Below are 27526 nucleotides of genomic sequence, written 5' to 3' on the forward strand. Positions count from 1 at the left end.
CTTACCAATTTGCATCCGGTGAAGGGGCACCCTTAAGATTCCAATTGTTGAGCCAAGGGATTTGACATCAAATCCAACTCCCAGTCCGGCAATAGATAATGCAGCAACAGCGGCATTATGATAGTTGTGGGTCCCCATCACTTTCATTGCGTCTAACTTTAGTTGAGAAACAATCTCTAATGAAGGTACTTCCAATCTGGCAATTTTTGCCTCCATATCAATCTATTGAACGAATTTGCTGCAGTCAGTGTCATTTGCAGCACTCAAGTCAAGTGAAAGAAACCGAAACAGAAATGGTGCAAGTATTCCCACACATGTTATAGCATAGGAAATTGATTTCTTTGACCAAAATTTCATTACTCATTTTCCTATCTGTAGTTTGACAAGCACTATTGGTCAAAACTGACACTTAAAATGGTCTCAACAGATAAAGGTACAAATTCTATAGAAACAAGCGAGAAGAGAACTATTTCTTACTTCTACACCTGGAAAGGTTCCTATCCAAGCACGATTAACTTCATTCATGTACTGGCAAATTGCTTCATTCAAGTGCTGGTTACCTGTAAAGGAGAACTTAAAAAAATAGTAGTTGAGGATAGAAACACTAAGCCACATATAGAAAATAATCTGTAAGATGCATTAAATATAATGAGAAAATGACTTAACGTGCACGCCTTCTAAAGTTGTTTTATCCTGGGGTACAAGACTTGTTCATATATTTAGTCATAAAGCATGCCGTGTATTAAGGTTTGTGCTTCATACAATGTAGGTACATGTCTTGATACCAGATAGAGCATATCTAGTCTAATTAGCACAGAACTTGAAATAACTGCCAAGACTAGACTGCTAGAAATTAAATCATTCCTTCCTATCATCTCCTCGGCACTTGAAGCAAGTATACATTTTAAACTTCGATTAAAACTCACGCACACCACCTAAGACAAACTAGCTTCTCAATGATTCTTAAAGAATCATTATCATTCTAGGCCTTGAATATGATTTTGAGTTCAAAGTTTTACGTTCATGTCATTTTCACGGGTAGGCAACAAACTGGAAGGAGACAAAAGAAATGTTCATATGGAAAATAGTGCATTTGGGTCAAATGCATACCCAAAGGAAGAATAGCCAACTTTGCATCAGTCATGTGAGAAAATATTCGGCATTTAGTCATTGCATAATTTCTCATTGTGCCATGCCTGTCCAAATGATCAGGTGTAAGGTTTAGCACCACAGCAACCTGAAAAGATGCCCACCGCATTTAGCAAAAAACAAAATATGCACAAATATGGTATTATCCGTCGCAAGAAGTTAAAAAGAAAACTTTCAAGCTGCACTTACTGAAGGGCAGAAGTACTTGTTGGCAATTTCCATCTGGTAACTACTAACTTCGACCACTGCAACCTGGGAGAAGCAAAAGATTATGATTATTAATCTGCTATGTTAATCTTCACACACGTTAAATTTGAAACAAGAAATTCATGCCTCAATACTTTTCAAACTATGTCAATAAAAGTTCCTAGCTTAATGAAAGTTCAGTGAAGATTTAATACCAATCAAACAATCAGGTTTACCTGAAACTTGTTTCCTAAAGAAGTTGATTCCAAACATTGGAAAGCAGCTTCGGACAGTGGATTCCAAAGGTTGCCCCCTACAAACGTCTCAACACCGAGTTGGCAAAGCATCTGGCTTCAGATGATTTACAAAAACACTCTCTTAGTCACGAGAGACTTGTAAACGGATAATGTATCTTAAAGAAACATACGAAGAGGATTCATGCCAATTGAAGCCAGCACGAGGTGAAGAAAACATCTACTCAGCTTTTCTTTGATACGATTAGTTATTCATCCACTTCTGTTAACACTTAGAAATCTAGCGGATTTGACAACTAAAGGCTTCATTCTGAAACTAATATTGGAACTTGCACAACATATTACCCTTTTTTATCTACCACTTTGTTCTAGTTATCATTTAAACTATGACAAAGCAGAGGTTTTTTTTTTCCAAGGAAAAAAAATTACAAATGTGCAGCATACGGGTTTTGGTTACTCCTTTTAGCAGTTACAAAACCTGTCCAGCAAAAGTAACAACAGTAGATTTTCCATTGGTTCCTGTGACCGCCAAAATCTTGTTGCCTTTGGGAAGAATTTCTGCAGCAAAATCCAACTCGGACATTACCTGCTTTCCCTGCTTTTTAACAGCAAAAAAGAACAAATAACTGCTTTTAAAGAATCCTTATATAAATGAAATTGATTTATATGAAATTCAATATTTCTTTGCAAAGCATGACTTCCAAATGAATATCTAATACAGAATCCTGAACTTTGAACCGCGTCCAAAATGATAAAAAGAACATCTTGATATAAAAGATCAAGGAAAACAATAATTTTCTTAAGGGACATGTTTTATATGAACGATATGGTCTTCACTGTCTTGTTATGTTGACTTACAAACTGCCCCAAAGACCTGTCAACACTATGAAGTAGCTCCCCATCAAAATGTCCCAGGATTGTTCTCAAATCACCATTGTGCCTCTCAAAAAGAGGATCTTCCTGCAAACAGATAAGAAGTTTCACAATTTAAATTATAAAGGGTTTCATATATTTTCAATCACATATATGCATCGATACACACACATAAGGATTCATAAAAGAAGTTTTCAACAGAAGGGAAAAAAAAAGATTCATAAAACAACTAAATATGTGTATATACATAAGACTTGCAAATCAACTGGATATATAAGAGCATCTCCAATGCAGTGCCAAATTGATGTGCCAATGCCAAATTTTTTAGCATTTGATTGAACACTCTTTAATACAATGCTTCTTTATGATAAGTTTTACAAATGCTATAAAACATTGTCCTTTTAAAATTTATTTTCATATTAAGAGATTACTTTTATGTATTACAGAGCTCAACAATTATGATGAGAAGTAGTATAGCATTTGAAATAGCATTATGCGTTAGAGCATAAAACAAAATAGCACATCAAATAAGCCATTTTGTCGGTTTTTAGTGGCAAACCAAATAAATGAGCATTAGCATTTGCATTGGACATACTCTAAGTATACCTCTAATAATCCCAAATTCTTAGTCTGGTCAATTGCCACAACAGAAGCTCCTCTGGCCAGGGCAAGCCTCACTGCAGCTCTTCCAGACTTTCCCTAAACCAATAACCTGCAAAAGTTTACCATTGAAAATAAATGAATGAATGAATAGATAAAACACCTTTATTTTTGTTTATTAACTGCTATGTTATTTCAGACCACAAAATTCTTTTTACAAGAGTAGAATTTTTTTGCCGTGTTTGGAATTGTTCTTATTTTTGTTTTTCACGTCTTTTGAGAACGAAAAAATGAAAACAATTTCAAAACAGTATTTAGCACAATTAAAAATAAAAAACGGAAATGAAAATGATTTTTTAGTTTAGTGTAAAATATGAGAGAAATGAAAAACGACTTTTAGTCGTTTTCATTTTTTATTTTCGTTTTCTCCTCTCTCAAGCAGAGGGAGACACTAATGGGTTTTTTATACTGAAAATACTCTCTTAAAAAAACTACCAAACGCATTTTCAAAAATGATTTCTGTATGAGATTAAAAACGTTTTCATTTCCATTTTCATACAAAAAATAAAATTATTTTAGAACGAGTTTCAAACGCACCCTTTATGTTATAACTTGCATTTGGAGTTTTTTTTTTTTTAAACAACCCTATATTTTGGATGTTGTCAAGAGTGTACCCTCGAATTTCAATTTCATATCAATTTTGTACCTTTTATGGGCCAACGGGTAACTTTGACGCTTGAATCGACAAATTAAGCAAATAATCGTAAATTTATCAATTCAGAGGTCAAAACCAGCTATTGGCCTAGAAAAGGTATGAAATCGATATGGATTTGAAATTCAGAAGTGTAGTTTTGAGAACATCTAAAATACAAGGTTACTTTTTTTTTTTTTTGTAAACTCAGAATGCACGGCATAAAATCATAAATATCCCATAAATATTAATTTTTTTCTGCTTATACAGTGCTCAATACTCGTAATAAATTAACAGCTGCAAGTTTAAACCACACCCAAATGGACTGGCCAGAGTTGACCTAACTTCCAGTCCGGGTCAGATAGGGTTGACGTTTCAAGCCCAAACACTTAGTGGACGTTTGGTTCATGGGTTCAGAACTATGATTCAGAATCATTCTCGATTTACGTGTATTTTTTGTGAGAGAAAACATTATAGCGAGTCACGAACCATGGTACGAATCCTTGCTCCAAACGCAGCATTATTCATGCCGAGTCAGCTAGGCCCAAAATGCTTTTTTTTATTTTTTGAAAATACATTATAAATTCCGGACCGTCCCTAGACCTGTTAGGTTTTAAGGCTTGGCTGGACCGACTCTCTCCCTTTTATGGCAAGGCCTGTCCAAAATTTGCATTTGAGCTACCGCACCTAGACCGGGCGGGACTAAACGGTCCAAACTTTCACATGGCAATTTTTAAAATTACTTGAAACATAATCCTTTTATTTCTACCCTTAATATTAGCTTATATATTTCTCATTTTTAAACTAGAACTAGCCCAGAGTTTTTTAAAAAAAAATAGTACTTTTAAGAAGTCACGTACTTAAGTACTCTTAAGAATCTGTTATTTTCTCAAATAAGGAAAATTATAAATAAATAAAAAAGCGCACTCCTTTTTCCTCGCTTTAAACTACTGATTACTACTACCAAGTTTTTCTCGTCTCGTAATACTTTCTACTTTCGATCGATTTAGACAACCTACTACTTAATTCACGTAATTTTATACTCATACATTGCTCGTAAGAAACTAATTGAAACAACAGAAAAGCATAAATCGAAATATCAAAAAGGATGAAGAAGCTCGTACGGCAACGGATTGGCCTCGAAGGTCCTGTGCAGAACCGGAGGCTCGGATGATCGACTTTCTGTTCACTGTCTGATTGGTTTTCAGAATCGGCACTCCGCTTCCATTGCTGAAAAATTGCACCTTCATACCCTTTTTTGTTAAATGAAATTGTTTTACAGCTGAACTTGGTTTTTCTTGCTAAAGCGCAGTGGGTTTGAAAGGTTTCGTATTTTTATGAATTAATTATTAGTTGTATTAATTTATTCCTTATTTTTAAAAATTTGAGGAAAAATGGATACAAAATTAATTTAGAGATAAATAATATTACTGGTTGAATTTCACGTGCCAGGCACATTAGAAGTAATTTTTGTGTTAAATTTTAATTATTGTGTTATAATTAAAAATATATAAAATTTGAATATAAAATCTCAAAAAAGAATCAAAATAAAAAAAAAGTAAAATTTTACGGTAAGAAGCAAAAAAACAGTAAAAATGACTAAAATGAATAAATAAATAAATTTTTAGAAAAAAGAATCAAAATTAGAAAGTAAAGTTTTAAAGAAAAATGACAAATAAAAAAATGGATAAATTTTAGGGCAAATGGACGAAAACCAAAAAATGATTAAGTTTTAAGGTAAAAATAATATTAAAAAAAACAAAATAAAGAAATACATAAGTTTTAGAGGGAAAGAACAATACAAAAAAAAAGGAATAAAATTTTAAGTCTAAAATTAAAATGAATAAATAAATAAATTTTAAAATAAAAGGAATTAAAAAATAAAATTCTTGTGCAAAGTAAAAAAAAAAAGTTAAAAAAGACAAAATAAAGAAATAAATAATTTTGAGAGTAAAAGAAACCAAAACGAAAGATAAACAAAATTTCAAGATAAAATAAAAAAAAAAGTCAAACAGGGTTAAAATAAAAAAATAAATAAATTTTAAAACGCCAAGGAATATCTATTTTAGAAAACATTTGTAAAAAATTTAATTTGGGCAAATAAAAGAAAAAAAATTAACAGAAGGGTAAGAACGAAATAATATAAAATTTTAGAGAAAAAATAGTAGATAAAAAGAAGAAAACTATTAGAAAAAAAATGCACGTTTTAACCAAAACGTGCGTTTTGGTTGAAACATTGTAGGTGAACAGTAGGGGGGCAATTTATATTGACAAGTCGTGTTCGTGTCGTGTCGAACTCTTCAGTTGACACGAATAAGTCTGACACGAACACGATCTGTTTATTAATCGTGTCCAAATACAAAATCCAAACACGACATGTATATTGACGGGTTGACACGACACGGCACGACTAACCCGTTTATTAAACATGTCCTAAACGTGTCGTGTCAACCCGCAACCCGTTGATTACCTGCCAACACGTTTATTAAATAAGTAATTAATAGGTCCGTTTAACCTATTTTTGAACCTATTTCTAAACTCATTTCTAAACATATTTATGAAATGGGAGATAAATGAGTCGTGTCGATCTATTTTTCAACCTATTTTGAACCTGTTTAACATAATGTAGAGACATTACATAATCTAAGTTCAAAATTAAAACAAACACACAAAAATTTCTCACAAATTATAAAATAAACACATAAAAGTCTCACAAATTAGAAAACAAACTTACATGATTAATAATTAAACATTTCAAAATGAATGGTTTTACAATACCACAGAAACAGAATCACTGTCTTCTCTAGGAAGAGTCATCTCCAGGCGCTTGCCTGTGCTGGAACCATCATAGTTCCACTTGGGAAGCTTTGAAGGATCACTAACTGGTCCAAGAAGAGTCTTCAAATGACCAAAAAAAATTACATGATTATTTGAATGATTAAACAACCTAAATAAAACAAATAAATAGATATAAATGGAGAATTTCTTACTCTTGCTTTGCTTCTTACGTCCAAACCAGATCCGCCGATCCTGTTGAAGAATACAAACACAACACAAAGAACTTATACTCCATGGATAGACCCATTAGGAAAATGTAAATAAAATAAAATGAAGTGATGATCCTTAACGCTAAAAGCAAAACAGCAATTCACATATCGGTAATCAAACAACAAGAAAACGGATAACCAATAATCGCTTAGGAATCATAAAAAAGGGAAAAAATCCACTAAAAAATATATGTTTCTTTTGAAAAAATAACGAATATATATGAGTATCATTATTTTTCTTTTCCTCTTAATTTGTTGATGAGGCTAAACAAATATACATATCGATTTGGGGTACTTAAAAAACTAATGATTGATTAAAAATGAACACAAAACGATAAAGCATGACAATGAAAATTTCTGAAAACTTCCCAGATTATTACAATATATATATATATATATATACTCGCGATGATCTTCTCGGTGGTGTCTGAGAGATTGAGGTTCACGAGATCCGAAAGCAGCGACATTTTTTGCACTCGCAGAAAGCTTTAAGAAGAACAAGAAGCATAAAAACACTCACTTTCTCTCTCCTCTGATGGACTGAGAGCTCAGGCGGTGGTCCTCCGATGGACTGAGAGCTCAGGCAATGGTCCTCCGGTGGACTAAGAGGTCAGGCGGTGGAGAGTCACAGAGAAGAGAAAAGGAGAGACGAGAGTCGAGAGAGAAAAAAAATAGAAATGCTGGACTTACATGAGGTGGTGTAAGGCGGCACGAGAATGGAGAGTTAGAGGTAGAAAGAAAGAATAAATAGTGTGAAACATTTTTAACCTAAGTGATAAACGGGTTGTATAATCGTATTATCTAAATATGACACGTTTAATAAACGGATTATGACGGGTTAGTTGTGGATTGGCAGGTCAACTTAAAAATGACACGTTATTTAATCGTGTTTCACGGGTTCGACTTGATTTTAACCCGGACCTATTTATGATAAACCCAAACCCGCTAATTTCGCACAGGTTTCGAGTCGTGTTGTCGTGTCACTTCCCAGATTGCCAACCCTAATGAACAGTAGATTTTGATTCTTACTAATATGTTGGTGAACAGTAGTTTTTAAAATTATTAAAAAAAAATTGTTATATTTCAACTGACCTCCTAGTGTACTTTTTAGGGCATATTTAGTTCGCTGATTTAAGTTTTTAATTCGAGTTAAGATTTGACTTTATGTGATGACTTTTTACTGTAGCAAAAAAGTTAAATATCACTGTTTTTAAAAGTTTTTTACTATATCAAAACTTGAATCAATAAAATGAATGGGCCTTAATTTTTATTATAAAATTTTGACGTCTTTTATGATGATTACAACGTGAAATTAATTTTTATTAACGCGCATTTTTAAGGAAATTACATGGCATATCATTAAAAATTCAAACACTTTAATTTTTTTTTAATGAAAAACTTTATATTTTTATTACTGAACTTCAGATATTTTCAATTATTCTAAAACCTTTTTTTAGGATATTGTAGATAAATCAATCAAGTCGTATTTCTCAATTTCTCCTTTAAATGATAATGTTGTGTATATATATATATATATATATTTTTTTTTTTTTTTTTTTTTTTTGTGTTTACCCATATAGTAAAATTTTAATATTAAAATTTAAATTTAACAAAAATTTTAAAATATTACAAAAATAGTAAAATTTTATATCATTAAAATAATGACTATATCTTTATATAATATAAAATAAGATATCATTTTGATCATTATTATATCATTTTTATTATATTTATAATATTCTAAAAAGTTTGCTAAATTTCAACTCAAATATCAAATTTTGCTTACGTAATTATCACTTTTGGTGTTCGTCTTTGGTTATAAGTTTACCGGGCTATTATAAACAACCCAACATTAAAGTCGGCCCACGAACTAGCCACGCTTAAAGTCGGCCCAGTTCATTCCCAAGGCAGCAGTTCTGAGACAGTATAGGCGTCATCTCGTCACCTTCGTCAGACAAGTTTACATGCTTGCCGGTGATTTGGTTCTGGAGCGCACATAAGTTATTTAATTAATACAAATCGAGAAAATGGGTTGGGATTTGAGCTTTTGGGTTCTCTGCTTCTTCGCTAATTTAGCTCTTCTCTCTTCAAACTTCTATCAGGTAAATTTTTCCCTCAATTCAATACTCTTTTTCATGAAACTTACGTGTCTTTAAAATTAGGTTTTTTCTGTTTGGTTGTCGAGAAAATTCTTAGGAAAATTTGGTGCATACTGTTTGCTCTTTCTCCCTCTCTTCTTTTTTTATTTTTTTATTTTTATTTATTTTTCATGTTATCTTGTTCTTCAATGTGGGAAGAATGAAGTTCAGTCATGTCCGTTTGATTGACGAGAAAATTCTGGAAGATTATGAAAATAGTAGGGCCCGTTTTCAACTCGTTTTAAAATAATTTTATTTTTTTATGAAAATAAAAATAAAAATATTTTTAATTTTAGACAGAAATTATTTTTAAAAATGCATTTTGTAATTTTATCAAGAAATTAGTGTCCGTGTAAAAAAACTCATTAATATCTCTCTTTCTCTCCCTATGTTCAAGAGAGGAGAAAATAAAAACAAAAAATAAAAAATGATTAAAAGTCATTTTTTATTTTTTTTCTCATTTTAAACTAAATCAAAAAATCATTTTCATTTCTGTTTTTTGTCTTTATTGCGTCAAATTTCGTTTTGAAAACGTTTTCATTTTTTTTTTCTCGAAAAATATGAAAAATAAAAATGGGATCAATTTCAAACACGGCTGTAGTTTTCCACATTTTTTGTTTCTTTTATTTGTTAGAAAAATAACCATCACCCAAAATAGAGAACGTTCATGTTGGATCACAAAAAATTAATAGGCCAATAAGTAGAAACGTACCTAAATTCATGACGACCAATTACTTTTTAGAGTCGTGTGGTTTGTCTTTCAGATCAACACGTTTTTTTAGAGAATCCTTTAACTTTATCAATGTTATCTCGCTGATAATGTGATGTCAGAAAGAATAGAATATAGCGTGTGATTTTAGGACCATAACCGCTATATATAAATAATTTTCCTGTTATCTTTTGGTATTTTTGTTTTAGTCCATTATAGAAATATAAATTATTCTTAAGTTTCTATACATTAAAAGTCCACACCCTATTAGATACATTAAAGCTTAAATTATCCAAACCTTAACATATCACTTTTAAACGGGCTTAACATTATATGACAATCCGTAACATGTAATTATTTACATATAAGCTCAATGTTGGATTAAAAATTCAACAATCTCTCACTTGGGCTATATGTGTAACCTTATAATTATGCATTACAAAATAACTACGAACTCAACTTTGTTGTCATTACCGAAATGTATCTATAACCAATTCGGACCATCAATCATGCCAACATAGGATTAAAGCGGCATTCGTTACATCAGTCGTAACTTGCCCCATTAATGGTCATGTATGTTGATACAACTTAATGACATGGATCATGATGTGGATTTATAGTATGAAAATTTCATGTAATGTGATCTTAACATACCTATTTCTAACTGGTTCACCCTTAAACCTTATTGTGATCAAACTATACTAAAATCAGAGTGTAAATGAACCAAAATTTTATTTCTGCAGAAAATAACCTCAAAATATCCATAAACTAAAATAACTGAAAATGTGTATATATCAGAAAAGCATCTAAAATTACAAACACCCACTGAAATTGAATATCCTCAAATGGCATGACACCCATCCGAGCAATGTGCTCATGAAACACTTTGGGTGGCAATCCCTTAGTAAGTGGATTTGCAACCATGGCGTTTGTACAATGTGCTCTATAGACATCTGTCCAATTTGAACTCTTTCTTTAACAACTAGGAACTTGATGTCTATATGCTTCGATTTCGTCGAGCTCATGTTATTGTTGGAATACAGAACTGCCGACTTATTGTCACAAAATAACTTGAGCGCTCTTTCAATACCATCCACTATGTGCAGCCCCGTGACAAAATTCTGCAACCATATTCCGTGATTGGACGCCTCATAACACGCTATAAACTCTGCCGTCATGGTAGAAAAGGCTAGAAGAGACTGTTTAACACTCTTTCAGGAAACAGCACCCCGAGCTAGAAGGTAGATATAGCTCGATGTAAATTTCATACTATCTTGGCATCCAGTAAAATCGGAATCAGTATACCCAACGATCTCAAGCTGATCCGATCTCTGATACATGAGCATGTTGTCTTTTGTTCACTGTAAATACCGCAAGACCCGTTTAGCTGCTTTCCAATGGTCTACTCTTAGATTGCTTAAATATCTGGCCAACATCCGAACAATGTACGCAATATCCGGGCGCGTACAAACTTGAGCATACATTAGACTTCGTACTACTGACGCATAAGGAATCTTATGCATTTCTTTTTCCTCAAAATCATTCTTAGGGCACTGATTGAGACTAAACTTGTCTTCCTTTACCACAGGGGTATCACCTAGTTTGCAATATGCATGACATATCTCTTGAGAACCTTTTTGATATAGCTTTTTTGTGATAATCCAAGAAATCTCTGGTTTGCAATTCGAGAGCGATCTAGGTGTATATGTATGCCTAATACAAAAGAGGCGTCACTAAGATCTTTCATCTCAAAATTCTTAGCTAGAAATCTCTTGATTTCGTACAATAAGCCTATATCGTTGCTAGCAAGCAAAATGTCATCGACAGAACTTATGGTATATGCAAGCATCGACCAAATTCATCTCAAAACCGGACAAGATGATCACTTGATGGAACTTGAAATATCATTGTCGAGATACTTGTTTGAGCTCACGGATGGATTTCTTAAGTTTGCAAACCATATTCTTTGGGTCTCTCGACACAAAGTTTTATGGCTACACCATATAGATCGTCTCATCCATGTTACCATTGAGAAATGATGTCTTTACATCCATCTGATGTAATTCAAGATCGAAATGCGCCACCAATGCCATTATAATCCTGAAAGAGTTATAGTCGATGCATTCTTACTGTGTAAAGCCTTTGGCGACAAAACGAGCTTTGTATCTCTCAACATCGTCTTTCAAATCCCTCTTGGTCTTAAATATCCATTTACAATCAATGGGTTTCGCACCTTCTGGCAATGGGACAAGATCTCACACGTTATTGTCTTTCATGGACTTAATTTCCTCATTCATGGCGTCAATCCATTTCTGAGAGTTAAAACTTTTCATGGCTTAACGGAAGTTGATTGGATCATCTTCCATCACTCCAATATCAACCTCATGTTCTTGGAGAAATACAATGTAGTCATCTGTCACTGCACTTCTCATTTCTCTAGTGGATCTTCTTAATGGCATAGGTTCTTGAACTGGTAGAGTTTGTTCTTCTGGAATAATTTCTTGAATGGAAGGTTCTCCAATATTATCTTGATCTATTGTATTTTGAACAAAGTCATGAATGGGATCATGATCAATGCCAATAGCACCTGTGAGAATATCAACATATTCCTCTTCAAAGACAAAGTCCATAACTGTATCTTCTCCCGCAAACTCGACATCCTCGAAGAATCGGACATTTCTCGACTCGAAATTCCACTTAGTCGTGGGATCATAAAACTTGTACCCCTTAGATCTTTCAGAGTATCCAATAAAATAGCAACTCACAGTTCTTGAGTCCAATTTCTTTTTATTAGGCTTATAAGGCCCTGCCTCAGCTGGACACCCCTAAATGTGCAAATGCTTTAAACTAGGCTTCTTATCCGTCCAAAGTTCATAAGGGGTTTTGGCAGTAGCTTTAATTGGAACCCTGTCACGGATATATGCTGCAGTCTTAACCACTTCTTCCCATAGTGATTCTAGTAAGGTAGAATGACAAATCATACGCATCACCATGTCTTTAAGCGTCCTGTTTCGTATTTCAGCAACACCATTTATAGTGGGGGAAACCGGCATAGTGTACTGTGGGACGATACTGTATTCCTCTAGAAACTTAGCAAACGGTCCTGTATGTTGCTCACCTGAACCGCCATATCTACTATAGTACTCACCACCACTGTCAGATCTGACGCTTTTGATCATTTTGCAGAGTTGGTTCTCAACTTCAGTCTTATAATTTTTGAACACATCCAACGATTGTGACTTTTCATGAATGAGATATATATAGCCATATCTAGAATAATCGTCTATGAACGTTATAAAATATTGTTGACAATTCCAAGCAACCGTAGGGAATGGCCCACAAATATCCGTATGTATAAGTTCTAAGGCATCTAAAGTCCTGTTGGCTTCAAATCTCCTTTTATTGGTTTGTTTTCCCTTTATACATTTAACACAAACATCAAAATCTATGAAATCTAAGGGATTTAAAATTTCATCTTACACAAGTCTCTATTCTCCGTTTTGAGATATGGCATAATCTCTTGTGTCATAACACAACCAAATTCTCTCTGGTTAATTTTCTCTTTATACCTCGTGTACTTAATTGCAAGTATTCATTAAATAAAGCAATTGTATCAATCAAATAAAGATTATCATAACCTGACAAAGAACCGGAACCAACCAATTTTGAATCATGAAACAAACTAAATTTTTCATTCCCAAATCAACATGAGTAACCAGATTTGTCCAAAGTAGAAATAGAAATCAAATTCCGTCTAAAAGACGGTACAATAAATGTCTCATTAAGATCTAAATAAAATTCAGTCTTTAACAATGATCTAAATTTTTCTATTGCCTTAACTTGAACCGTCTTGCCATCACCCACATAGATGTATATTTAACCACCACTTGGCTTTCGACACTCAGGCAATCCTGCATAGACACACTGATGTGAGTTGTTGCACCATAATCTATCCACCACGTGTGTCTAGGTACGAAAGTTAAATTAAGAAGCATAATTTTCTTAGCACGCCATGTGTGGTAGTTGGTGCAATACTTCTTCTTATGCCCTTCAGCTCCATAGAAGAAACAACCAGTACCTTCCGGTTTCTTGTATTGTTTCTTTTGAGGTGTCGTATATGCAGCTTTCCTTTTCTTTCCCTTGTCCTTGTCCTTAGAGGTTGAGGCCAGGTGAGCACTCTCTATCTTATCTTGCTTCAGCCTTTCCTCTTCCTAAACACAGTATGAGATGAGTTTATTTAAAGACCAAGTTTCTTTCTGATAGTTGTAGCTCATCTTAAACTAGCTAAACTGTGTCGGAAGGGATATCAAAACCAGATGTACTAATAAGTCCTCAAAGAGTTCTAGTTTGGGTGCTTTCAACTTGGAAGCAAGATGTGACATCTCCATGATGTACTCTCTGGTATTGCCTTTGCCCTTATACCTCATTGAAATTAGACTTTTCTAGAGATTACCTATTTTAACCTTTTCGTTCTTGACAAATCTTTTTTCAATGTCTGCAAGGAACTCCTTAGCCGTAGTAATCCTTTCAGACATTGTGCATCTGAATACTTTCAGAATGGTCTTCTTCATAATCATCATATACATACGATTTGATTTCTCTCACCTTTCCATATCCCTCTTTTTATCAGAGGTACTATTATCCGTAAGAGGTGCAGGAGAATCAACCCTTAACGTTAGGTTGAGCTCCATGACTCTGAGAACTATCAAGAGGTTCTCTTGCCATGACTTGAAGTTAGTGCCATTTAATATAGGAATAGAATTGATGTTGGCAGTAATATTAGTAGGAGTATATGTAGCTGAGTTTAGAGAACAACAAACAAACAAAACAAGCTCACATAAGTCTCAAAACAAAAATAACAATAAATTCAAATAAACGTAAACCACATCTCAAGATACCGGGCACTCCATTAATATTTTGTCTTTAGACAAAAATATTAACTTGTAAATAATATCTTGGTGTAGTAATTAAACACTGATAATAAGAACATGTCGAACAATAATCTTCCTTTGGATCGATTTATCTTTCACATGTAAAATTGAATAATCATCACACGTTTATTACCACAGTTGCTCATGCAATTCTGTTAAATATCGGCCTTCCTTTGAGCCGCTCAATATTCACATAAGTTACATGCACACAATCGTTTATATTTTAAAACAAATTAATTTCCACAAGAGATGTCACTTTGGCGATATGTTGCTTTAATTAATTCATCTCAAAATATTAAACATACCAATATTCGAATTTAAATTGCATCCAAAAAAATATTTTGGTCAAAGTCAACAGTTTACTAGGTTAGGGCTGGACCAGGTTGGGTCAACCCAACCCGGATCCTCATTCCAACCCGTCTTTATTCCTGAGTCACGGATCCAGTTGGGCTTGTGATAACCTAACGACCTTTGGGCCTCGAATTTTTTTTTTTTTATATATGGACAGGCCTGCAGCTGATTCTCTAGTCACGAGCCCAGTTGGGCCCGTGCAAACAGCATTGTAGCTTTGGGCCGCAGCCCAGAGTCTACTGGAAACCCTAGGGGTCTCTCGACCCCTTGAAGATTCAAGCGGCCAAACGGCCACCACTTCCAAATACCGTAGCCAGACGGCCGCGACTGTTCCTTTCCGGCGCAGCCCAACAACTGCGGCTGGTAATGCCCGACGCCGGCGGTGGCAAGGGCTACCGCTGGCCAAAACCTTTTAGTTTCTAATTTTTTTTTTTTTTTTTTACTTTAGGCTGCCATCTTCTTACGCTGTCACGGCTATCCCTGCCGGCTTGGCCAACGAAGGTTGTCGCTGGCCAATTTACTTATTGGGTTAAAAATTAACCCAAATTACCCAAAAAAATTTGAAACTGAATCACCAATTTTGCATAAATTTTATCCGAAATCATGGAAGACAACCACAAGAACATCCAAAATTGTTCTCAAATCCAACAACACTAAAAAGGAATTGTTAAATTCGAGAGTACCAAAATATAATCATGGATCGCAAATAAATTTGATTCTCAATGATTCAACGTGAAGAGGCTCTGATACCACTTAATAGAAAAATAACCTTTGTGAAAACCATTACCCAAAAAGGGGAACGTTCATGTTGGATCACCAAGAATCAATAGACCAATAAGCAGAAGCGTACCTGAATCCATGATGACCAATTACTCTCTAGAGTCGTGCGGTTTGTCTTTCAAATCAACATGTTTTCTTAGAGAATCATTTAGCTTTCTCATTGTTCTCTATAATGATGGGATGTCAGAAAGAATAAAATGTAACGCGTGATCTAGAAACCACAACCGCTATATATAGTGTTACCGAATATAGAATAATTATGGAGGAGGATTTGTAGCTGTTTAGGAGGATTTGCAGCCAATTCAAAAGGAATATTCCTAGAGACCAGGGATTAGCTGTTTTATGATATTCTCTATGATTTGTCTTTTATTTGTTATGATTGTTTTCCTTATTTATACCAGTCGGTCTCTCCTATATAAAGAGACTAATGTGGAGGTTGAATGTGTGTGAATAAAAAGAAGCAGTGTTTTTTCCTTTTTCCTCTCCCATCTCCTCGAATTCCTGCTATATGGTATCAGAGTCAGGCGAAGTCTAGGAGTTCTGGAATTTCGAGTTGTAGATGGTAGCATATAAAAGGGCGTTGACTGGAGCAAGCGGAGGCGATGTTTCTGAGGAATTGTCCTCTCAAACTACCTCCACAATTGCTCCCACTGCTGCCTCCAAACCTGTTACTTCAGATCTCGAGAGTTCTAATAATCTATCCCTTCAAATCACCACCCATAAGTTAAATGGAAAGAATTTTCTCGAGTGGTCCCAATCAGTACTAATGGTGTTACGAGGAAAAGGAAGACTAGTCTATTTGGATGGCACAATTCCGCAGCCTAAAACAGGAGATCCTTCATATGAGAATTGGGAAGCACAAAACTCTATGGTGATGGCATGGTTGATTCACTCTATGGAAGACAACATCGTGGGCACCTACTTCCTGTTTCCCATGGCCAAGAAGATTTGGGATGCATTCAATTTGGCTTATGCTAATTTGGAGAATACATCACAGATGTTTGAACTCAGGAACAAGGTAAGAAATTTGAAGCAGGGAGAGAGTGGTGTCACACAATACTATCATGAGTTGACAAAACTCTGGCAAGAGTTAGACCTATTTTCATCCCCTTCGTGAAAAGACCCTGATGATGTAGTCATGTATAGAAGAATGGTTGATCAGGATCGAATATATGACTTCCTCACTGGACTTAACAAGGACTTGGATGAAGTCCGAGGTCGACTGCTTGGAATGAGACCTCTTCCGCAAATTGAGGAAATCTTTGCAAAAGTACGTAAAGAGGAATCAAGGAAGAGGGTCATGCTCGAAGGAAATATGCAGATCTTGGAAAATTCTGCATTGGTTGTCCGTGGACCAGAGAAGCAAGGAGAAGAAAAAATTAATAAAAAGTGGTGTGATCATTGTAAAAAACCATATCACACCAAGGAGAACTGTTGGAAACTACGTGGCAAGCCGGCAAATTGGACACCCCGGAACCGTGGATGTGAAGGAAAGGGATTTCAAGCAACCATTGAGAAGACTGAAGAAGAACCAGCCACTGCAGCACCTGTTTTTTCTAAAGAGCAAATGGAACAACTAAGGCAGATGTTAACACAATCATCGTCCCACTCATCCTCTTTGATGGTTTAGAGAGGTAAAGCACTAGCTGTTTTTCGTGGCTTGGTAGAAAAGGAAGAACCATGGATTATTCACTCAGGGGCAACGGACCATATGACTGGGTGTGCAAAGCTGTACACCACATACACTCCTAGCGCTGGAAACCGCAAAATGCAGATTTCTGATGGAACCTCTTCCGTGGTAGCTGGTACAGGGGTAATAAAAATTGGACCCAATGTCACATTAAAAGGGGTCCTTTATGTGCCAAATTTGAGCTTCAATCTCTTGTCCATTAGTAAAATAACCAAAGACTTGGATTGTGAAGTGATATTCTTGCTATCTGTTTGTGTTTTTCAGGACTGATTATTGGGGAAGAGGATTGACAGTGTTGAGGAGCTAGATGGCCTATACTACTTTGAGGAGAAATTCAATGGGAAGGCTCAAATGGTTGCAAGCAATTCTCTTTCCAGAACTCAAAAAATTATGTTATTGCATTATAGATTAGGACATCCTAGTTTTCCTTACTTGCAATTTTTGTTTCCTTGTTCAAGAATAATGAAAAATATGTGAAGTTTGTCAATTAGCAAAACACACTCGTGTCCATTTTTATCCCTTACCATATCATGCATCAAAACCATTTGTTCTTATTCATAGTGACCTGTGGGGACCTTCTTGTGTTTCAAGTCTCACCAATAAAAAATAGTTCATAACCTTTACTGATGATCACACACGGGTTTGCTGGGTTTATCTTCTAAAGGAAAAATCTAAAGCTAGGAATGTTTTCAAAGAATTTCACACCATGATTAAAACACAATTCGATGAGAATATTAAATTCTTAAGAACTGACAACGGCACAGAATTTTTTAATGCCAGTTTAGGGGAATTTGTGAGGGAAAATTGGATTATCTGTCAAAGTTTTTGTGTAGACACACCACAACAAAATGGGGTGGTTGAGAGAAAGAATCATCATCTTCTAGAAGTTGCCCGGTCACTATTATTTACAATGAATCTTCCTAAGCGTTTTTGGGGTGATGCAGTTCTGACTGCAACCTACTTGATAAATAGGGTACCTTCTCGAGTTCTCAAATTTCAAACTCCCATAGAGTCCCTATATAAGTACTACCCAAAGCTTTGGATTCCATCTTCTATCAAGTTAAAAGTATTTGGCTGTGTGGCCTTTGTCCATAATCTAGATCCAAACTGTGAAAAATTAGATCCTAGATCATAAATGTATTTTTCTGGGATACTTTGCGACCAAAAAGGGGTATATATGTTATTCTTTAGAGAAAAGGAAATATTTTGTGACTTGGGATGTCACCTTTTTTGAAAACCGACCTATTTTCACCAAAAATTTCCTTCAGGGGGAGAAAAGATGGGAATATAATTTTTGGGAGAAGCCTAAATATCAGGAGGGTCAGAACCTTAAATGTCCATCTTCGTCTTGGGAGTTTTTTGGGATTTCACCCCACCTCCAGAGATTACAAACCTAGATCCGAAGGATTCTGATCTCCATGAAACATCCCCTGAAATAGAGAATCATGGTAAAAAGGTTGAAAATATTCCTAGCTCAAATCTTACAGATATTCTTGTTTTAGAATCTGAGAACTTCCCAAGCACTACCATAGAAAATCCCACTGAGAATCTGGAAATTACCCTGTCAAGTCCTAAGTCACATGTTCTTCATCAGCCGAACACATCTGCAGAATAATTAGGTGATCCTTTACAATCCATCACAGTCACTCCTAGGAATCCAACATCTAAAATGCAAAAGCAAGGTCTGCAACCATTTGATCTAACCTATTCATGCAGGAAGAACCAAAAAGTTGTAGAAAGCCAGAAGGATCTTCACTACCAAGAATCTAATCCAAAACTTGGTCTTGATGGGGAGCTGAACAACTTAGATGTTCCTATTGCTCTGAGAAAAGGTACTAGGTCCTGCACTAAATATCCTATAGCCAATTATGTACGTTATGATCATCTATCAGGTTCAATGAAGGCCTTGGTGACGAATTTGGCGAGTATAGAGATACCGAGAGACATCCAGGGGGCAATGGGAAAGGACGAATGGAGAAAGGTTGTTTTGGAAGAAATTGAAGCTTTGAAGAAGAATGGTACGTGGGATATTGTAAAAAAACCAAGAGATAAGATTGCAGTTGGGTGCAAGTGGGTATTTACAGTCAAGTATAAAGCAGATGGTTCAATCGAGAGATATAAAGTGCGGTTGGTGGCTAAGGGATACACACAGACTTGCGGGATAGATTATCAGGAGACTTTTGCACCAGTGGCCAAGATCAATACTCTTCGAGTCTTGTTATCCCAGCGGCAAACTTAGACTAGCCATTGCAACAACTTGATGTGAAAAATGCATTCTTAAATGGCGACTTGGAAGAAGAGGTTTATAAGGAGCTTCCACCTGGATTCAATGAAGATGGAAAATGTGAAGAAGTGTGCAGATTAAAGAAATCCCTATACACAGTAGTTGATGCGGATAGGAGGTCTACTTCTGGATACTGTACACTCGTATGGGGAAATCTGGTTACATGGAGAAGCAAGAAGCAAACAGTAGTTGCTAAGCAGTGCTGAAGCAGAATTGAGATCGGTAGCTCACAGAATTTATGAGGTTTTGTGGCTGAAAATGTTGCTAGATGAGCTTAAAGTTGGAGTTATGCTACCACTACGTGTCTATTGTGATAATAAGGCAGCCATAAATATCTCACACAATCCTGTTCATCATGACAAGACCAAACATGTGGAAGTCGATCGGCATTTTATCAAAGAAAAAATAGAAGAAGGAACTATTTGCATGTCCTATGTTCCTACTACTCAACAAGTGGTTGATGTCCTAACCAAGGGATAGCTAAACCCATATTTGAAAAATTAGTAGACAAGTTAGGTATGTACGACATATATTACCCAACTTGAGGGGGAGTGTTACCGAATATAGGATAATTATGGAGGAGGATTTGTAGCTGTTTAGGAGGATTTGCAGCTGATTCAAAAGGAATATTTCTAGAGACTAGGGATTAGCTGTTTTATGATATTCTCTGTGATTTGTCTTTTATTTGTTATGATTGTTTTCCCTATTTAAACCAGCCGGTCTCTCCTATATAAAGAGACTAATGTAGAGGTTGAACGATCTAATAGATCGTTGTATTGAGTGGTTGGATCATAGTCTCTTACCATAAAAATGGCTGCATGCGCAGCAGCACCAATTATGAGAAATCCACCAATCCACATGTGATGTGTGAACAATGAAAGTTGTGTACCATAGTCGGTAGCTAGATATGGATAAGGGGGCATGGAATACATATGATGGGCTACAACAATGGTTAAAGAGCCTGTGTGAATAAAAAGAAGCAGTCCGTGACACATAATTATTCACATATGAGCCCAATGTTAGATTAAGGATCCAATATTTATTATGTGTCGTGATGTTCCTCAATGTGGGAGTGAAGAGCTTCACTGAGAAAGTCAGTAATGAATTCTGAAGCATTTAACCTTGAATTTTTTGTCCCAAAGAGAGGATTATAATTTCCAATTTCTGGAATTTTTGGAGTCGAAAAAATAAAAACAAGGAAGAGAATTCGTGATATATAAAGGAAATCAGTGAAGTTTTATGGAAGTAAATTCTTTGTTTTGTTTTTGTTTCTTTTGAAATTTGGCATGTTGTGGAATGTGGAAGTAAATAATTTTATTCTATAATTGGGTGTATTATTGCCTAGTTGCTAGTACTTATGATTCTAAAGTGATGAAATTTATGACTTTTTATTTTTATTTTTAAATGTAGCTGGTGATCTTATCAGACTTGGAAGCTGACTATTTGAATCCTTATGAATCGTCATCTCGTATTAATTTCTTGATCGTCCCTGAGTTCGTTGTACATGGAGTACTCTGTGCTCTTTTTCTGTTGACGTGGCATTGGTTGTTGTTTCTCATTACCCTTCCCCTTATGTGCTATGCCGCAATGTTGTAAGTGTTACTTCTCCCTAGTATTCACGGCTTAATTAAGAATGATTTGCCGCTCGATTTGAATCGAATCGTAGGCCTTTTAGATTTAGCCAATTGCCTTACTGGTCTTGGTCTAACTCTCAGATTTAAAGTTTCATTGTATCTTCTGTAAACATAATAAATGTAGTTTTTGAATTCTCCGTGTCGCCCGAGAAGCGGTATCCCTTTTAGGGGATTTGCTTGAGATAAAAATATGTCATGAAAAGCTTTACAAATATTACTAAACATTAATTATGGACATGTTGAGCTCATGTTTTCAAGTTGTCTCATTGTCATACAATAACTTATGCGTTTCTGTTATTCAGGTTTATGAAACGAAAGCATCTTATTGATGTTACTGAAGTGTTCAGGGATTTAAGTTTCGAGAAGAAATATAGGCTTGTCAAGCTTGGGTTTTATTTCGTTCTTCTATTCATAATCATCTTCAGGTTTGTTCCTTTCCGTGCCTGAAAGATATTATCTTCTGATCATTTGTTCTTGGGTGTGTTTTATCTTCATTCTTCTTTTTTTGTTGCGTAATTCATTCTTCTATTTACATGTTTCTTTGTTGTTTGGCTGTAGAATTTTCACTGCTGCAAAAGTGTCGTTCTATAGATCTGAGTCCAAAGAATTAGATTTTCGTTCTTTTTTGGAATTCTACATCTTAATTCTAAGTCCGTCTTGCGCCTGTCTGCTTGAGTAGTTTGAAATAGGCTAGCGACTTATTAGTTATTACTTGAGAGGACTAATGGGTTCTCGATTTGTATTTCTAAATACAAACAATTTTCTGAGAGATGAATTTCTCTATAATTCGAGAAAAGCATTTTAAGAGAGACTTTAAAGTTGGTCAATTTCTTTTCTTTATTGAATGACTGCTCGTTAATTTTATTCTCCTGAAAAGAACAACCAGGTGATGTTTGTGATTTGTCACGTTGAAATCTAACAACCCCTTTACCTGCCCTATGAAAAGAATAGAAAAGGTTATACCAAAAAAGTTAAAGAAAAAGGAGAAATTTCTCTCCATATGAAACGTTGTTAATTATTCTGCATTCCAAAAGGCAAACATCATTATCAAGATAAGGGACTAGCTGTTATTAGAACATGCAGATTGCCTGGTTATCCAACAATTAAAAGTAGTGCAACTTCTGTGTGAGATCAGTTTCTGTCTCTTAGAGTTTGAGCCAGATATTCTTGAATGGATGACATGAAAGAAAGGAAATATTTCATAGAAAAACAAAAATAAAAAATAAAAAAAGAAGTTGAGCAGTTAACTTTTAACTTCTATGATGAGTATTCTTTATGTTCATCTGCTTGTTATGTCCTTTTTTTCCCGCCTTAAAAACTGCTTCATGTGTTGAAAATCTCTTGCATCATTATCTAGCTGTCTTCTGGAGAGGAACTCGAAAGAGAACTGTATTTGTTCATGAATCTGTCATAGCGCACACTGGCACAAGACTAGATCAATGTTATTATTCACTTTATGTACTTGGAAATTATAAGTCTCAATTGATCTCACGTCTTAGAACTTTAGCCAGTTTAAAAGAGAGGCCCTGGTGTGCTGAAACAAAGTGGTGTCCTTTCATCTTGCGGAGATGTTAATAAACGTGTACCAGCTAAACAATATTGAGGTTGAAGTTGAACAGTACTTCCTTGAAATGGAAAAAAAAAAAAAAAAAGGGAAGAAATTAATTACTTTCTGTAGGTCGCTTGAAATGTACCTCAACTTGACAAATGATAAAACGATTAAGATCAGCAATGGAAAAGCCTAGGATATGACAGAAAACTGTAGTTCTTTTATGGAGACTAATATAGTCGAATGCAAACGTAAATATTAGACAACCCTAGGTTGAGTTTAATGGTGTTGCTACAAAGTTGTTATATCTACAATTCGGCATGTGTTTAGGAAATTAGGGTGCAAGATGTTTTGGAATACAAACCAAAAACGAAGACTATAGGCCTTAGAGGCATCAAGGCAACCAGGGCTGAAGTAGGAAGTGTAACATTAAATTGATAGTCACGGATTTTGCACAAGGAATTCTCTCTCTCTCTCTCTCTCTTTCTCTCTCTCTCTCTCTCTCTCTCTCTCTCCCTCTCTCTTTATTTTTTTTTCTCTCTTTTTCTTCTCTCTCTCTCTCTCTCTCTCTCTCTTCCTTGCTAATTCCAATGATTCTTTTTTCTCTGTTGTTCTTTCCCAAAAAATCAAAGCGATACAGTGTAAATTCATTTTTTGTTTTGAAATTTCTCCTCTTTTCTTTTTCATTAAAAGAACATTAATCCTTTCAATTGCATTTTCCTCTTCTTCAAGTTTTCTTATTCAGAATTTACTTCCATATTACAAGCCATTTGAGGGGTGCTATATTTTTTCTCTCTCTCTCTCTTCATTTTTTTTTTTTGGCTGAATAAATATGCCTTATTTTAAAAGCCATTTTGAGGGTTGATATAGTTTTGCCTCTCTCTCTCTCTCAAATGCTAATGATTACAAATCTTGATTTGCAGGCTTATCTTATCAGCTTTCAACTTCTTAACTAGTGAGGAACATACTGTGGATTTATTTTGATTCACCAACTGCTTGAACTGTATGATAACAACTTATCGTAAGTTATGAAGTTCAATTTTTTGATCCTTAAATGTGATCTCTAGCTCAGGAGAATTATTTATTACGGCTCGAAGTTGGAACAAATTTCAGAAACATTCTCTTAAACTCGGTAGCTTGAACTGACCCTTTTGTTCAATACCAAAACTCTTCCCATTCACACGCAGATACTGATGAATGATACTTGAAAAATTGATCGACTCTTTTATCTTCTTTCCGGATTGTAGTATATTTATGCACTGTGTATATAGTGCGGTTGACACATTGATAATGTGCCCATGGAACCTTTAATAGTAGATCATTCAATTGTGCAATTACCTTATTTGAAAGGATTTAAACCAAAAGAAAAAAAAAAAAAAGTTTTCTTCTTGGCAATCATCCATTATTATTAGCAATTTAACCCCTTTAGCAAACAACTGAATTCTGCCCACATTTCTCTTTCTCAAGAACTCCTTTGTCTGGTATCAACAGCTTTTCACCCTGGGAACTAACTGTCAAAATGAACTAGAAAATAATTGTCACGTTTTACACAGTAAAGAGTAGATAGTTGCTGATGTTATGGTATTGTTGTATCTTTGTGGTCAGGTGATGAAACATCACAACTACGTACGCATATCGGTATATAACTATATATTGAATTTATAATTGGGAAAGGAGAAAAGTAACACTTACATTGTTACATTGTGAGTCTGAATTTTTATTCTTTATTTTTATTTAATAATTTTTTTAATTAAATAATTATATTAATTAAAAAAGTATTAATCAAGTGAAAATTGTGCCTCATGCACTATCAACACTTTTCTCTTTTATATAATATAAATGCAATTTTCATCTGATTAATGCCTGATGGGCTTATTTATCAACAATTGGATTAACTTCCGGCCCAAATTGCAAGCTACTTTCAAATGCAGTTTTCGTACCTGAGGCCCGTAAATGTGGTAAGTGCCCGTTAATTTGGGCACACATTAATTAATTAATCTCGTTAATTTTATGGATTTAAGTTTTTAATTTTAAGTTTTTATAATTAAAAATTTTAAAAAAAATCACATTTAATTTTTTTAATATAATTAAAATTTTTTTAAAAATATTATATCTCAACTCAAATTAAAAATTTAAATATGCGAAATGGACAGATTATTATCTGTACAGAGAGTCGTCTTCAACCCGACAGCTTTGCAGACCCGACATGCTCTAGGCAGGTTGACAACAGCGTGCCTTTTCTTTGTACATCCAAAAGATACTAATTATTGCCTGAATGGGCCCACATGAGAACATCATCAAAAGGTCCACCTAGTGGCCCTGTCTGTTTCTCTCTCCAACAGTGCTCACTGGGACCTACTCTAATGGTAAGTTTTTAACCACTTGATAGTTTAGTCACTTCGCTGTTGGGCCCATTACTCTTAGCGACGTCGAGTCGTTTTCGGGCCGTAAACATGGTTGGAGTTGTCTTTCACAAATATCTCTTAAAACTTTACTACTCTTTATTTATAATCTTTTTAATTAAATAATTATATTAATAAAATAATATTTATCAAAACTAAAAGATAAAAGTACAGATCCTCATGGTAAATTCTCCTATTTTTTCTCTCGTGTTTTTGTTTTTTCCCTCCTTCCCACGTCTGGGCCCATCGTCATTAAGGCCTATTTTTGCGGTAAAGCAGAAGTGGGTCTTATTTCGGAAAGGTCAGTGGTCATCATCAAGTAGGGGCCCATTAGATGGACGATATATGACCGTCGGATCAAACACATTTTTGCCTTACGGCTGAAGATGAATTGTGGAAGAGGACTCAAATCATTTGTCCACTTTCCATGTTTAATCAATTATATTATACTATAATTTAAAATTTTAAAATGTGTTTTAATTGATTTGTCCATGTTTTTATATTTGACTTCGTTTGGTAACGTGTCATAATATAATTAGTTAAATATCAATTAAAATATTAAAAATTAGATAAATAATGTGAATCTCATTAAAAGATCCTAAAAAAAAAAATATAAGAACTCCACACGAAACTATTGTACGTTGTTGTTTGAGGAGAGAGAGGGGTTTTGCATATTGGGAGATGTCTCTTATTAGACTTTTGATCCTTTTAGTTCATAAGTTCGAAGATAAATTTAATTTTTCATGAAAGATATTATTGTAACAAAAAAAATTTAAAATGTGGTCTAAATCTATGAACTGAATGATATATATTTAGTCCTTTTATATGTGTGCACCATTCAATCGTATTTGTAAGTGCACGAAAAGAATGTTTATATAAATTCGAACGTTTATTTCATAAGCTTATGCTTACCAAACTAGAATAAACTTAAATTAGAGTGAGTGGCAATGGAAATTATTGAACAACAGAAAATTTTCAATTTCCTTTGAACTAATAAAGAATTTTTGGAGTTCTTTATATTAAATAAATATTTAAAAATGTAATAGTTTTAGTAACATATAAATATTTTCACAGTAAAAGACCTGTCAAGTAGAGAAAACGATATTTTGAGATAACTATTGAAGTTTATGAATGACCAACTAATTTAAAGCACATTACAAAGAGAGAAATTGATGCATTTTAAATAAGCAGTGCAATCCTTTTTCAAAACCTAAGTTCTGTAGCATCATCTTCCATCACAGCCCCTTGGAAACCCTAGTCATCAGTCCCGTTTAACATCTTCTCTCCCTCTCTCTTGCATGCCCTCCTCGACATCGTGTCATCAACCCATTGGCTGCAAATCAATCGGACCCAAGAAGTATCAACTGGTGATAGTTCAATGCCACATTGCTAGTCTTTTAGTGACGGTTTTCATTTTGAGCAATGCTATTTGACACGGACGGTATTAAACACTACTCACTAATAAAAGGATGAGTCTCACAGGACGAGATAAGATTCACATTCTATCAGTAATAGTGTTTAACAATAGTGGTGTTTCTAAGCATTTTTCTTCTATTTTAAGAAAGCAACGGGGTGGGACCAAAAAAAATGTCCAACCCAAACCCAAAACAGCGATACTAGGTTGTGAAAGCGAGGCAAAGACAGCCATTTCTTTGTAGTGCGTTTTCTTCACAAGAGCAAAATACTAAAATCTAATTAATGTAGAAGGGGTGCATGATGGTCCAGTGGCAGTTTAGTCAAAAATGAAAATTAGCTGGGATTTGACAAATACAATAATATTCCCTTTCATCAATGATCATTGATCTTCCATGCAATATGTAAGATAAGATTCATCAAGTCATCCCAAAATAAACAAAACAAATAATAATAATAATAATAATAATAATAATCATCATGATGATGATAATAATGATGATAATGATAATGATGTAATAGATGCCGTATTGTGGTTGTTGCCATCGCCGTCAATAGAGGCCTTAAAGATTGTTATGATTTTGCTAGGCCATTTCAGATTAAATGTTGTTTATGACATATTGTTCATTCCAATTGCATGAATCATCCTACCAAATTAAAATGATAATTAAATCTTACAAAAAAAAAAAAATCACTGACCATTAGTAGTAGTGATAAATATCCATCTCTGAGCCTCGCGCCATTGAAATATTATGTTAACAATTCATAAGTTAAGTATTAAATTTTAATGTTCGAAATAGTGTCTAACCAATTACACTAAGACACTTATTCAATGAATTAAAAAG

General features: G+C 34.5%; 2 protein-coding genes across 2 annotated transcripts in view; one reads left to right on the forward strand and one right to left on the reverse strand.

The window, feature by feature from the left end:
• Nucleotides 1-7267, reverse strand: part of LOC21410691 (UDP-N-acetylmuramoylalanine--D-glutamate ligase) — a 32939-nt gene extending 25672 nt beyond the window's left edge. The window contains exons 1-11 of the mRNA XM_024175399.1: nucleotides 7204-7267; nucleotides 6770-6783; nucleotides 6532-6651; nucleotides 3069-3161; nucleotides 2448-2549; nucleotides 2068-2184; nucleotides 1572-1682; nucleotides 1339-1401; nucleotides 1111-1237; nucleotides 478-560; nucleotides 6-222 (exon numbers count right to left, since the gene is read on the reverse strand). Coding sequence (XP_024031167.1) covers nucleotides 6-222; nucleotides 478-560; nucleotides 1111-1237; nucleotides 1339-1401; nucleotides 1572-1682; nucleotides 2068-2184; nucleotides 2448-2549; nucleotides 3069-3161; nucleotides 6532-6651; nucleotides 6770-6783; nucleotides 7204-7267 — 1111 coding nt within the window. The remainder of the gene's footprint in view (nucleotides 1-5; nucleotides 223-477; nucleotides 561-1110; nucleotides 1238-1338; nucleotides 1402-1571; nucleotides 1683-2067; nucleotides 2185-2447; nucleotides 2550-3068; nucleotides 3162-6531; nucleotides 6652-6769; nucleotides 6784-7203) is intronic.
• A 1512-nt stretch (nucleotides 7268-8779) lies between these two features.
• Nucleotides 8780-23915, forward strand: LOC112094481 (protein cornichon homolog 1). Its single transcript, XM_024175445.1, has 4 exons — nucleotides 8780-8902; nucleotides 21094-21275; nucleotides 21620-21742; nucleotides 23790-23915. The coding sequence occupies exons 1-4, from the start codon at nucleotides 8828-8830 to the stop codon at nucleotides 23848-23850; spliced, it is 441 nt and encodes a 146-aa protein (XP_024031213.1). The 5' UTR covers nucleotides 8780-8827; the 3' UTR covers nucleotides 23851-23915.
• The last annotated feature ends 3611 nt before the right edge of the window (nucleotides 23916-27526 follow it).

Source organism: Morus notabilis, unplaced genomic scaffold (genome assembly GCF_000414095.1).
Source record: "Morus notabilis unplaced genomic scaffold, ASM41409v2 Scaffold78, whole genome shotgun sequence".
Classification (NCBI taxonomy): domain Eukaryota; kingdom Viridiplantae; phylum Streptophyta; class Magnoliopsida; order Rosales; family Moraceae; genus Morus; species Morus notabilis.